Here is a 13,797-nt window from a genome sequence, read left to right as displayed (position 1 = left end):
GTCACTCCCACTGGTTGGGAGCTTGTACTCTCTTTAACTCATTAATCCAAGTATAAAGGCACCTTCACCAGAAGCAGTGGTCACTCCCACTGGTCACTCCCACTGGCCACTCCTACTTGTCACTCCTACTGGTCACTCCTACTTGTCACTCCTACTTGTCACTCCTACTGGTCACTCCTACTTGTCACTCCTACTTGTCACTCCTACTTGTCACTCCTACTGGTCACTCCTACTGGTCACTCCTACTGGTCACTCCTACTTGTCACTCCTACTGGTCACTCCTACTGGTCACTCCCATGGTCACTCCACTGGTCACTCCTACTGGTCACTCCACTGGTCACTCCTACTGGTCACTCCCACCTCCACTGGTCACTCCATGGTCACTCCTACTGGTCACTCCCATGGTCACTCCTGTCACTCCCACTGGTCACTCCACTGGTCACACCCATCACCCACTGGTCACTCCCACTGGTCACTCCCACTGGTCACACTGGTCACACTGGTCACTCCCACTGGTCACTCCGCACTGGTCACACCACTGGTCACTCCCACCTGGACTTGTCAGTCTTTACTAATTCTGGGTCACTCAAGTGGTTATGTACCGTGACTCCCAATGGTCATTCCCACTGGTCACTCCTACTGGTCATCCCCACTGGTTGGGAGCTTGTACAGTCTTTTTAACTATAATTAGTGAAAGTAACAAAACACAAGTGGATATTTATTGTAATCCTGTTAGACTTACAGAGTTACATTACATATATGTATAAATACATGATACCTAAGAGGTATCTTCCTTGATTCTTTCAATTTATCTATATAGTTACCTCCCTTGGTACCAAAAAGTTATCACTATCTATCATTAATACTTAAAGACTGATATTTCATTGAAGCTGTAAAATTATCTCCCTTGATGCTTAAAAGTTATCTCCCTTGACATTTGTTAGACAGAAACATGGTTTTAAACGAAATCAATCCCTTAAGAGCAGGATCACTTAAACTCAGTATTGAAAGCCTACCTAGTATGATTTAATAAATATCATCTATTGATAAAACGTTTGAAATTTGGTTTCTGATTGATCTTAATAATATCATTTTAAAGCACAACTTTGTGTATTGAGCTGCAGGAAGAAAAAGCAAGGTAAAGAGGTCCATAGGACTTGTACTTCTTGCTACACTATGCTGTGTTTTTGAATACCCTTGATATCATGAGCAATCAGGCAACAGATAAACACAGTAGAAAATAGGCCTGTATATTGGCAACCCTTGAGTAGGAAGTTAGACAAATTACAGCATTTACAGGCCTAAATCTGTCTTATATCGCCAGATAATGGCATGGGACCATATCTTAATCCCCTAAGTATGCTCTCATAATGATATATGGTTTCCTGTGCAATAGTACCAGTGTTTCTCTAAGGGTTTGACATTTCCAGCTGTCCTAGTTACAGGTTATGACATTTTTATGGTGTAGAGTACCCTGCACTATATCCTCTTCTGACAAACTCTTCTTTCTAGATTTCAAAAAACATAATTTACAATTTGTGAGTATTTTATGAAGAATGATCACATTATGAAGGAGATTTAAAGTTATGTAATCTGATCAGCTTCACTTTGTGTAAGACAGTTAGGAATTAAAACACTAGAAATAGCCATAAACTTTATTGATGCGGTACACTTTTTAAAATGGGAAATTGAGGTTATATGGTAATTATGAATGATGAGGTTGTTAGGAGATTTGTTGCTGTGTGTAAAATGTTGAATTTATGTGGACATCTGCATTATATCAACACAGATTAAAACGATATTTCAGGACCAACATAATTCCATTTACACTGATTGTTGCTTATTTTCTTTTAAATCCTCACTTATACTATTATGCCCTCACTATCAAATGAAGCGGGAGGTATAGTATAACTCATAAACTTTCTGATTTTATATTCATAGATGTGTTGCAGACACACTTTAATTAGCAAATCCAAGTAAATCCTAAAGCCGTTCTTTGGCATTATGACAAAAAATAGAGGGAAGGGAGATAACCTATCTAAAGAACACTTGACCTTTTTGAACTTAATCCATTGCAGTAATTAGTGTAAGGTTAATGGGATTTGCCACAGATGACACACAGAAGGGAGATAACTCCTCTGAATAACAGTTACTTTGTCATTACTAGGACCTTCAGATTATCTGGGTGTTAACAGGATACAAGATGGTAAACCTTGGATTTAAAGGAGAATTTCAATGAGTACAGAAAATTCCAAAGAAAATTAATTTGGACTGGAAATCTCTTCCATAACTTATGATGTAATGCATAAGAATCTGGACCAGACAATGTTCAGCTCTTCAGGACAAATAGGTGATTTCCTCAGACACAGCTGTCCAGTGTGTCCTCCAGGGAGTCTGAATGGTCATCACATGATGGTCACTGGGCAGCTGGTCAACCTACTTGTGGCCTTGAGAACAAAATCCTGTCCTAATTAGAGATTTAACTTCTTCCTGTAGCATTGGTTAGAGACGATTGTCTGGGTAGGGGGGACTTCCATCAAGGACAAACGTCTGGAAATTGAGGGTCGATAATGGGATAATGGCCATTGACAAGAAACTGATAATTTTCTTTATATGTCAAAATATTCAAGATAGCCATCTTAATTGCTGGTCAAATTGAAGTAACACTTTTAATAGAAGTTTGAGTTATTTTCTTGAGTACATTTCTAGGTTTCATATCATTCAGCTGTGTTATTTTCGCAGAAAATTCTTCACTATACTTTTGCTTTAGATTATGCAGACACCATTTGGATACTAAAGTATGATATCTTGTTGAATTAATAAAAAAAAATGAAATGATATGTAATTGATTCCAAATGATATATATATATATGTAGGGATTTTTTTGTAATATTTTTTATTCCCCATTTGGGCCTCTAATGACTCAATCAGGTTTATTTGTCTCCCTTTGTCAATATGCACAGCGGTTAATCTGTTTTACCTTATATGGAAGTATTGAATAACATGGATAGTGACCAGCGATGATTTTCTTTGAGACATTCAAGGCTTTATTAGGAAGTGAAATTCAAATTTTAAAAGAAATTTGGCATTAATTCTGAACATCAGTTTTTTGTCAATATACACACTCAGATCGTACAATAGAGTATAAAAACTTCGGGAAACTTTAAGAAATTTGAAAGTTACCAGATGATGATTGAAAACGAAATACATGTTGTTTAATTTAACTCAACTCAAGCTAACAAATCATTGAGGAAGCTTAGTCATGAAGAGCATGCTTGATTAAGGTTGTAATATGATTCAGTTTTAAAGCCGTTTGGTAATGTGTAGGACCATGGCGACAGCCATAATCTGTTTCACTAAAGGTACACATATAAAAGCTTTATGATTATAAACATGATGCTTTTAATGGATGAACTAGTAGGTTATTCAAGACTCAAAGTTTCACATTTATAAGAATTAGCAAAACAAAACTTGCACTAATTTGAAATAAACAAATAGAAATTATTGAAATATGTTTTTTGTAATTATGAACTTACAGTAATGCTACCTTTTTATTTAGTTAGATTTTTAATATTTTAGTTAATCACATTTAAAATAATCATAAAAACCAATACCAAGGAAATGATTAAATCATTGTGTTATAGAATCTTTCTTTTCCACTAAAGATCTTATATAGGCATATCTTAAATATACATATCAAACCAATTTAGTCTTTGTCGCTGTTGTTTGCAACATTGCTTTTGATTGACTAATACAATGGTGAAATAATTCTAAAAAGAGTAAAAAGAGAATCCCTGAATTAATTTAGAATTTCGAAGAGATAATTTTCTTTTATTATATACTTTATCTCCAAAATTTGAAGAATCTAAATAATGCATTCACCCCTGAAAATGTGAAATTAACTGTTCCAGCACTTTAATGAGAAGAAGTCAAATGCATGTTCAGGGATGAAGGAGTAATACTTACCTTAAAATTAGTTTGTATTTTCCTTTAATGTTTCTTTACTAACGATCATCCTATATGTTTGTATACCGGTAATCTTTGATTCGTCCCATGCCCTCGTCCCATGCCCTCGTCCCCTCGTCCCATGCCCTCGTCCCATGCCCTCGTGCCCTCGACACTACTATATCGATCCTATGATGAGTAATATGTTTCTTGTCATCAATCAGTTGGGACATCTAAGTTTCTAGCATTCAAGTAAATACCCATATTGTCATGTTTTCTATCTCTGTTTTAGTCATTTTTATACATCTTCAGGACTAATTGGTTTTCACATGTGTGGCAAGAAAAGACAAAAAAAATCTCTTTAGAAAAAAAAGTTGTTGTGATATTATTGAACCATTATCTACGACAAAAATGTTATGAGCAGATGTAGATTTTTTTTTTCCAAACTATCTGACATATGCATTGTTATAGGTAGATTACAGACTTTACTCAGAATATTCTTAGCACATTTCCATATGAATGAAAGACTGGGAAATATAATCAATATATGACAAATATCATTAACCTAAATTTTTGTCTTTTATTGAAGTTCAGGAGGGTTTTAGTAAATAAATCTTTCTGTGGTATAGATATGGGAAGCCTGACAGTGCTTTACATGTACTTGTAACGTTTCATCTCCGAGATCTCGAAAGGAAAATAACAGAGGCTGATTTCTTCCTTAACATGATACATGCTCGTTAGCATCCGTTCTCTGTACCTGTATTCTGTACCTGTACTGCTCGTTAGTGATTACCTGTCCTTTTTTTACCTGTGACACTAAAATACCAGTTATCATGTTGTCTTTTCCTAAACAACCAACAGGCTTAGTTCCATGAAGTGATGAATGGAATGGTCCAATCTGTAGATAAAAAAGTGAAATAGAATGTGCCATTCATAGTTAAGTAGGGGTCAAGAATGCTATGAGATATTACTCATTCTATAACTCAGAGGAAATATTACTAATATGATTGACACATGTTGCCCTTCAAGACAAGAATTAGTCACTGCAACCTTTTGTTTGCAGGCTTGTGTAGTTTAGCCTAAATCTATAAACCAGTCTAACAAAAGTCTGCATTTTCATTTTTTTTTTTTGGAAGATAGAAAAAAATCAGGTGATCCTTGAGAATGTACCTTGTATTGAAATGGAATTAGAATTTGATTCAATTTAATGCAATAAATGATGGACATATTCTCCAATAGGATGAAGACAATCAATTTTGGTGATAAATTCTCCGATGCATTTTTGTACAGATTTTGACCCATCAATATTTTGTACAGATTTTGACTTGCTATTTATTTGTACAGATTTCGACTTGCCATTTATTGGTACAGATTTTGAGCTGCCATTTATTTGTACAGATTTTGAGCTGCCATTTATTTGTACAGATTTTGACCTGTCAATGTTTTGTACACATTTTAACCCATCCATGTTTGTACACATTTTAACCCACCAATGTGTTTGTTTGTTGACAGGTATTCCATTATGGCCAATGGGTCACTATTAATCGCGAGTGTGCAGCATTCTCGTACAGCGCCACGGCTCTCTGATAAGGCTGTATACCAATGTGTTGCATCTGTGGAGAACGTTGGTCAAATCATTAGTCGCAAAGCAAACTTAGATATCGCACGTGAGTTGTTTCCCTTTTTAGACAAGATTTATCTCCCCTTATTGAGTGATAAATTGCTTGTTTTTATTATGACCATCAAATCATTTGTTTTGTGCTTATTAGAAATGGTAAATAGGATGTGTCTGGTTATGATAACTATAACTTCAATAAATCAGTTTGGTATACCCATTGGATATCAAATGATTGAATTTCTTATTTGATAAATTCCATATTACGTAGTCACTCATATATATTCATTTATATATGAAAGAAATAAAGAACCACATATTCCAAGTCAATCCTATTGTTAAGATCATGCAAGAATAAACTTTGTCTTATTTACTATATATAATTAAAAATTTGCATTTTTGTAGATTAAAAAATTCAAAATATATTTTCACATAGTCTAATCCATTCTACACTTTAATGCTAGATTTTTCTAAGATATGTATTTTACATATTTTTATTTTTTATTTATTTTCCAGATTTATCAAAAACATTTGACATCCAACCTCATGATATGACATTATATTTACGGGATGTGGCTATGTTCCGGTGTGAAATAGACGGGGCGCCGCCCCCTAATATTACGTGGTATAAAGACGGAAACCCGCTACAAGATAGAAATAATATAAGAATATTTACGGATGGTGTTTTAGAAATAAATCCGGTTGAATTTCGAGACTTTGGATCGTATCATTGTGTCGCAGAAAGTTTAGATAAAGTTAAATCAAGATCAAGTCGGACAGCAAGATTACGACAGAACGCTGATATAGGTAGGTTCTTACTTTCTTGTACAATTCTGTATTTCCATATTATAGTTTATGCGAGTTTCACACATAAAATGAACATATTAATTGATATCTACCCCCAATGGAAAATATAGATGTCAGAATATATTGATATTTAGACATTAAACTTCAGTACATTTTGGGTCAGAGCTTTCTCAACTTATGAAATTCAATGAATTGTGATTGTTTGTAGATGAAATACTACAGGGGATACAGCCATCATTTGTTATGCGACCAAAGAATACGTGGGCTGAGGTCGGCACAACAGTAATCCTCTTTTGTGGGGCTAACGGACAGGCAAAAGAGGGCAGACAACCCACAATTTCATGGCTGAAGAATGGCATCACCATTGATTTTACGTAAGTATATAGGGGTAGGGGAGATAACCTACAAAAATAATGGCTAAAGAATGGCATCACCATATATTTTACACAAGTATAGTGTATCATGGTGAAAGAATGGCGTCACCAAAGATGTTATGTCTGTACAAAGGGGAGATAACCCACGATAGCTTGGCTGAAGAATAACGTCATTATAGACCTTAATATGAGTATCAAGAGCAGACAACTCCTGATATAATTACTAACAATTTCATTACAATTCCATAAAAATATCTTACCATTTAAAGCAACAAACAAGCATACCTTCTTTCTTTTATTAATTATAAACATTTAATGTAGCTGTTGACAGTGGAAAAAAACTATGTGATTAAAAAAATGAATATTTTAGTGTCATATATTGTACAATGGGGTTTGAATCAATATGATAAAAACATAAAAATAGGAGATTTTGTTATAGATCCTGTGTGATACATGGTGTGAAATTTGTGAGTAATAAAAACTTTGTGAGCAGAAATCAGATAAATCCCAGGGGAAGGAGGAGGTGGTTCATCTATCAGGCTTTTACTGGTGTTACTGTCCCCTGTATATATACAAATGGATGTAAAACCATTTGTAATCCATGTACACAGAATAATTGAGTTGTCATAACTCAAAACATTTCTCCTCATGTTTCACAGACAGTGATGGACATGCTGATCTCAGTACGAATACACCATGTAAGAATAGATATATTTCTATGGTTACATGTTTGTAGCTAAAGCAGTATGATAACATGATGGTACAAGAAATATATAACTCACATATTCTGTAACTATTATAAAACAAGATACTATTGTAATTGATTGTGGTGATAAAATATGTTTAAATCACAGAAAAACCAACATGTATCATATAAATCACACTTTTGGCCTTGATGGAAATGTTTAATGAGCCTTGATGTTAGTGGAAGCCCAGAGAAACCCCTCTTGTCGTGACAAAACAACCACCTTTGAAATTCCTAATAATCACAAATATCAATGTAGTCAACTGTCATGGTAAAAATCTCAATATAAAAAAAGAGATTGTTGTTATGGTAACAGTTTTAGATAGAAGTATGAAAATAAGTCTTCAAATAATTTTCAGTTTTGAGTTATTTTGTGTGACAACCAGTGTGAACTGTCTGAAGCTGTTGTGTTACCGGAACTCTGTACATGTACAATAACTTACTTTTGTTTTATTAGATGACTTTTTGACAAGAATATTGTGACATTTTTTCTTTAAAATGTAGATTTTATATTGCTGTTGTCACATGGATTTAAAGCTATGGCAAAACCTAGGAAATGTATCAGAAGTTCACAAGCAAATGAGGATATCAAATCACTGATTCAACTTATTCACCCCCTGAACACACATTTGGACTCTTCTAATTCAAAGACTGGAAGAGTTCACTACCAATTTTCAGGGATGAGTTAAAGTAGGAATAAATTTACATACACAACAAATAATGACAGTTTATGTCACACACAATATCAAAATATGGTCTGTTGGTATAGAGAAGAAAGACCAGGCTCCTGGATCACGAAAGATTCTTAGGCTTAAGGTTAGACTTAGCCAATCATTCATGACGTAACGGTTTGTAAGGTCATATTTGATTGGCTTCATTCATGAGGTAACGGTTTGTAACGTCATATTTGATTGGCTAAGTTAAAACTTAAGACAGTTTTGGACTTAAGATTGTTTCACGATCCTGCGGCCGGGATTTTAATTGTGTTTGTACAAAAAAAATAAAGAAATTAAGCTGTCTATGACTTAACTAAAACTGAAGAACTTAAACTGAAGAAATGACTTCAACGGGATTCTGGATGGCAATTCAAGTGAGAGAATGATAGAGGAAGAAGTATTTAAGATAATTGCCTACCGTGGAATTATTTCTAGAAATGTTCTTGGTATGAATCAATAAATCAATATCTAATTGTCGTGAATTTGAATCAAATAATTAAAATGGAAAGAGGAAAAAATCACTGGTATTTAAATTTCCATATGAGAAAATGATTTGACTTTGATTGGTTACAATCATTTACAACATTTAAAAAAGGTTATAATTTACCTCAAACACCCATGTTGACACATTTGAACTCTTCTTATGGAATTGACTGAAATAGTTCCTGATGAAGTTCCAGGAGTTATATTTACAATGTAGTTATAGATCGCGTTTATGTGATGATGTAAGCATTCCTGTTTTACAGGCAGACCTAGGGTAGACTAACAGTCGTGTTTGATGTAGCCATTCCTGTTTTACAGGCAGACCCAGGGTTGACTAACAGTCGTGTTTTTCACTGTGTGATGATGTAAGCATTCCTTTTTTTACAGGCAGACCCAGGGTAGACTAACAGTCGTGGGCGCCGGGAGTTTACAGATCTATCAGGTCCGGGAGGAAGACTCCGGTACATTTACATGTCGAGCAGAGAATCCTATCGACTCTGAGGACGCCGATGCAACTCTTACTGTACAAGGTAGGGGGGATAACTCTTACTGTTTGAGGTAGGGGGTATAACTTTACTGTTCAAGGTAGGAGGGATTACTGTGACAATTTTGATGGTCAGCCAGGAAGTTTTGACTTGTGATAAAGTATGTGTTAATAGGAATAACTCATTGCTGAGTCCCAAACTGTATTGGAGGATTTTTCATAAAAACAACATTTTCTGAAATAAATCTTAATGCTCAAAGAAGTGATTTTATGAAGGCACCAAAATGTTTACTACATTAGTATGCGACTTGCACAATATAAGATTGAATAATACTTTTATTTTGAAGTTACTTCCACAACATTTTAAATGAGCTACAACTATTATCTATATACAAAGCCCGGGAATTTTTGATAGAAATATTTTCCCTGCTGTTACAGTTCCACCAATGTTCCGAGACCAGCCGGTGAACCACATCGCTCAGGTCAACTCCGACGCTCTCTTTCTCTGTGATATATATGGAGTACCAATGCCAGAAACACGGTGGTTTAAAAACGGACAATTAGTCAAGGAACTCAACGAATCAGACTATTTCCAAATCGTAGATAACAAACATCTGAGGATTCTGGGATTGCTGAAGAAAGATGAAGGAATCTACCAATGTTTCGGAGAAAACTCACTGGGCAGTATCCAGCGCAGTGCACAGTTAATAGTAGTTGATCAGAGTAAGTGTTGTTGTCAGCTAATGTGCTATTTATTTACAGGGTAGGGCAGATGAATACGAGAAGACGAAGCAGTGTAATCCTACATATCGAGATTTGTGACTTTTACACAGATGCAGAATTACTTTGGTTTTATTTTTTTTTTTTTTTTTTTTTTTTGCAAAGTATGAAGGTATATTTTAAGTAACATGATGTTAATAGCTATATCAAAGCCAAGTTTCACAAACAGTCCTTATCTTTAAGGAATTCCTCAACTTAAAGTTCTCCAAATGAAAACTTTACAGATTTGAAGGAAGACTTCTTAACTTACTATTTTTCTGTTACTTCTGTAATGCTTTCCTATGGGGAATTTAAAGTCACAGAGTTCCTTGAAGTTTGTGGAACTGCATGAAGGCCAAGAAAACTATAATGAATTTTTTTTATAGAAAACATTCTAATTTAAACTTTGAAATATATTTCATAAAAACTGTTCTTGAATAGTTACTGATTGAGATAAAGTAATTCTGCAGTTATCCCCCTATATGATGCATACCTTCCCTTGTACAGCATGACCTGGTGAAACCCTTTGTAAATGGAACAGTGTCCATGTTCCTCGTCACTGGAACTAAAATCTAAACATTCCATTTGTTAATTTGCCTCATATTTATGATCACAAAGTCATAATCTGTTTTTTTAGAAGTATCCTTATTATTCTGAACAGTTATGTATTTGTATGCCCCTGTTCTGAAAGAGGGACATGATATTATTGGAAGTTCCATCCCAGTTTTATGTTATGTAAAGATGGACATTTATGGCCTACAGACATCTCTATTTTTCCCATGAATGAAAAAAAAAATGTAATAATAAAAAGATAATTACAAAAGTACAAAAAGGATTGGGTTTTCTCAATTTATTACTGGACTGAATTTTTTCCCCATTACTTTATATCTCTAAACGATTTGATCATGAATATGTGGGATATTTGCAGTGGTAAACACACAAGTGTCTTACTATATCATATTCACCTTTGTCAGTAACAAACCTACTCTGGGCATGCATAAAGAGTAATCATAGAATTAGGACTTTTAGGTAATGGTAGGAACCTTTTGATATTTACAAAGTTATTTGAGTTAATTTTTAAACTCTTGCACATGACTTTAAACTTACTTTAAAAATGAAAATTCAAATCCATTAAAATGAAGAAGAAAAAAAACCTTATTAATTTACCTAAATTAAATTTCATAAATTTTTACTCATCTGTACATGTTCAGGAAGTATAATATTTTACAAAAACAAATTTTGGTGACTCTCATCAAAATTATAAATGTTTTTTTTTTGCATTAGCAAGTAGTTAAAGGAACAATTCGCAGGCTATTATTTGCCTTTTTTTTCCCAAAATTATCTACAGTAAATCAAATATAGGTACATTGTATACTCACATATCCATTTCTTCAATGAGTACAGATTTGGAAATTGAAATTAATTTAAATATGTATACATTACTAGCTATGTCAGTTGCGATGCTGTGTTGATTGTAATTGTACAATCCTATATAAACCTTTTATATACTCTTCCCAAACACCTGACTAACATGGAGATTGAAATGTACATTAAGATTAAATTGCTTAGCACAAATTTGGGAGGGTTACGAGTGTCTGGAAATTCTGGCAATAAGGTTTTTTGATCACCAAGATTACTGTATTCAAAGTAAAAAAAGTTGAAAAGGTAAATAAGATTTTCTATGAACAGAATAATCACAAATTGATAAGATTTTTCATGAACAGACCAATAAAAATTCAATATTTTTTTATGAACAGACCAATGAAAAATGAGACCAATTGAAATTCAGATTTTTCATCAGCAGACCAAACCAAATTAATATTTGTTATGAACAGACCAATCAAAATTGAAGTTATCTATGAACAGACCCATCAAGATAAGGATTTGTTATGATCAGACCAATTAAAATAAGGATTTGTTATGAACAGACCAATCAAAGTTAAGGTTTTCTATGAACAGAACAATCAAAATTAACATCTTTTATGAACAGAGCAATCAAAATTAAGATTTGTTATGAACAGGCCAATCAAATTTAAGATTTGTTATGAACAGACCAATCAAAATTAAGGTTGTTTATGACCAATTAAAAAGGATCAATGAATAATTCTCTATAAATTACCAAACATTGTATGTCTCATGTACAACCGATGGAAGTTTTCAGTTATTTGCTTGTTATGTTTAATTTCTGTTATCTATGCTTACAAGCTTTTTCATTATGATTTAAATCTTATGCAGATAGACAATTAAAGTTCTTTATTAGCCACACATTTTAATTGTAAAGATTTGATTTTATCTTAATACAACTTTTGTTCTCTTTATTCCCTATGAATATCCTGTGTCTGCCACATGTTGGGACGTCCTGTTATTACATGTGGCCGATTTGTTAATGTGAAGGAATTTGTGGTGGGTTTACCTGAAATCCTGTAGCTAGTCCGTATGGGTAAAGGGAGATAATCCTTGAATGTGACCTTAGCATATCCGTTCCTGATATTATTTGTAGTATGCTGTCGGTGTTGTGTGTATTTAACTGTGCATGGTGTATTCCAACATATCTATTATATTTAGCATGTATTCATTAAACATTGTAACACTTGGAAAAAAAAAATAATCAATAAAGAAAATAAAAACAATATTTTATTGACATATTCAAAACATTTCTATTAAAAAAAATTTGTAACAAGTACAAAATTTTGCAAAAAATTGTTTCATCTTCCTTTATGATTAAAATAATTAAAACAAATACTTAAAAGAAGACCACAAAAAACAAATTAGATGAAATAAAGAAGTTTAATCTATCATATTTAGCATATAACTTTCTGTGTACATTTAAACTATGGCTATGCTGACTTATATGATTGTTTTGATAAAATGCAATAGTTAACAAATCCTTACATTTTATATGGAATAAACTAAATATCATCAGTTAATACAAGCCAGTCATTTACATCTCTTAGGCTATTCCCATGCAGTCGTTCTTTGTAATGCTGTATCTCCCCACCGTAGCTTACCAACTAACTTGATAATTATTTAGGCTTCACAATAAAACATATTTTTATTTTCAAACAATTAACTCTGTGTTTAGCAAATGTCTTAGAATAACAACAATATTCTCTATGACCTATGACCTCTTTCCCAAGGTCAAATATTTCTTCTCAGATTTAAATTGTTTTGATGATCAGGTCAAATAATTTCCCAACATAGAAAGTTTTAAACTATTTCGTTAGGTCAAAAATTCTCCAATTTCAACAAGTTTTATACTCTTGTCTGCTGATGCCATACATTTGTTTGGATTGGATGAAATAGACATGGGGATCTTTACAAAGTGTTTAATGCCATAGCACTTTCACTTTCTCATTTAGAATTGTGTTAATTTGCATAAAATTGATCCTAAAATCGCTTCTTATGATTGATTTATTAATATTAAGATGATCAACTGAATTGACTTAGAATGGTTTGATCCTTTAGATAGAATGCTATACAAATCAGAAAAATATCCTAGATTTCAAATATTACATTCATGGGATATTTTTTTCAAATGCTTTCTTGATATAGAAATGTCTTCAAATTTAAAAAGCCCCAAAACAAAAAAGGAAGAGAACGATGGATGGCTCTATCAGTTTGAGTAATTTACTTTAATTTCACAGACGTGTTAAGCTGTAGTATGCAACCTTTTGTATTTTATATTGTTTCATATGTAGCATGAAGCATATAGTTTGATTTTCTGTAGCATGTGTGATTTTGTGTATATAGTGCCAAATATTTCTATAGGTTTCCATTGTTGTTAAGAGAGAAGAGAAGTAGTGCAGTATGTTACCTTAGATTTAAGGGAGTCATGCTAAGAGAAAAATCACTGTTAAGCTTAAGTCTCG

At 33.3% G+C, this 13,797-nt stretch overlaps 1 protein-coding gene across 7 annotated transcripts in view; it reads left to right on the top strand.

The window, feature by feature from the left end:
* LOC138306007 (neogenin-like) overlaps positions 1–13,797 on the top strand; it is a 165,758-nt gene that overhangs the window by 129,925 nt on the left and 22,036 nt on the right. For all 7 annotated transcript variants that reach the window (XM_069246325.1, XM_069246326.1, XM_069246323.1 and 4 more), the window contains exons 3-7: positions 5,458–5,612; positions 6,077–6,367; positions 6,576–6,741; positions 9,073–9,215; positions 9,608–9,892. In XM_069246325.1, the coding sequence (XP_069102426.1) occupies positions 5,458–5,612; positions 6,077–6,367; positions 6,576–6,741; positions 9,073–9,215; positions 9,608–9,892 (1,040 nt within the window). The remainder of the gene's footprint in view (positions 1–5,457; positions 5,613–6,076; positions 6,368–6,575; positions 6,742–9,072; positions 9,216–9,607; positions 9,893–13,797) is intronic.

The sequence above is a fragment of the Argopecten irradians genome, chromosome 13, assembly GCF_041381155.1.
Source record: "Argopecten irradians isolate NY chromosome 13, Ai_NY, whole genome shotgun sequence".
Taxonomy (NCBI): Eukaryota; Metazoa; Mollusca; class Bivalvia; order Pectinida; family Pectinidae; genus Argopecten; species Argopecten irradians.
The sequence above is the reverse complement of the archived record's forward strand: the minus strand, read 5'-3'. Positions and strand labels throughout refer to the sequence as shown.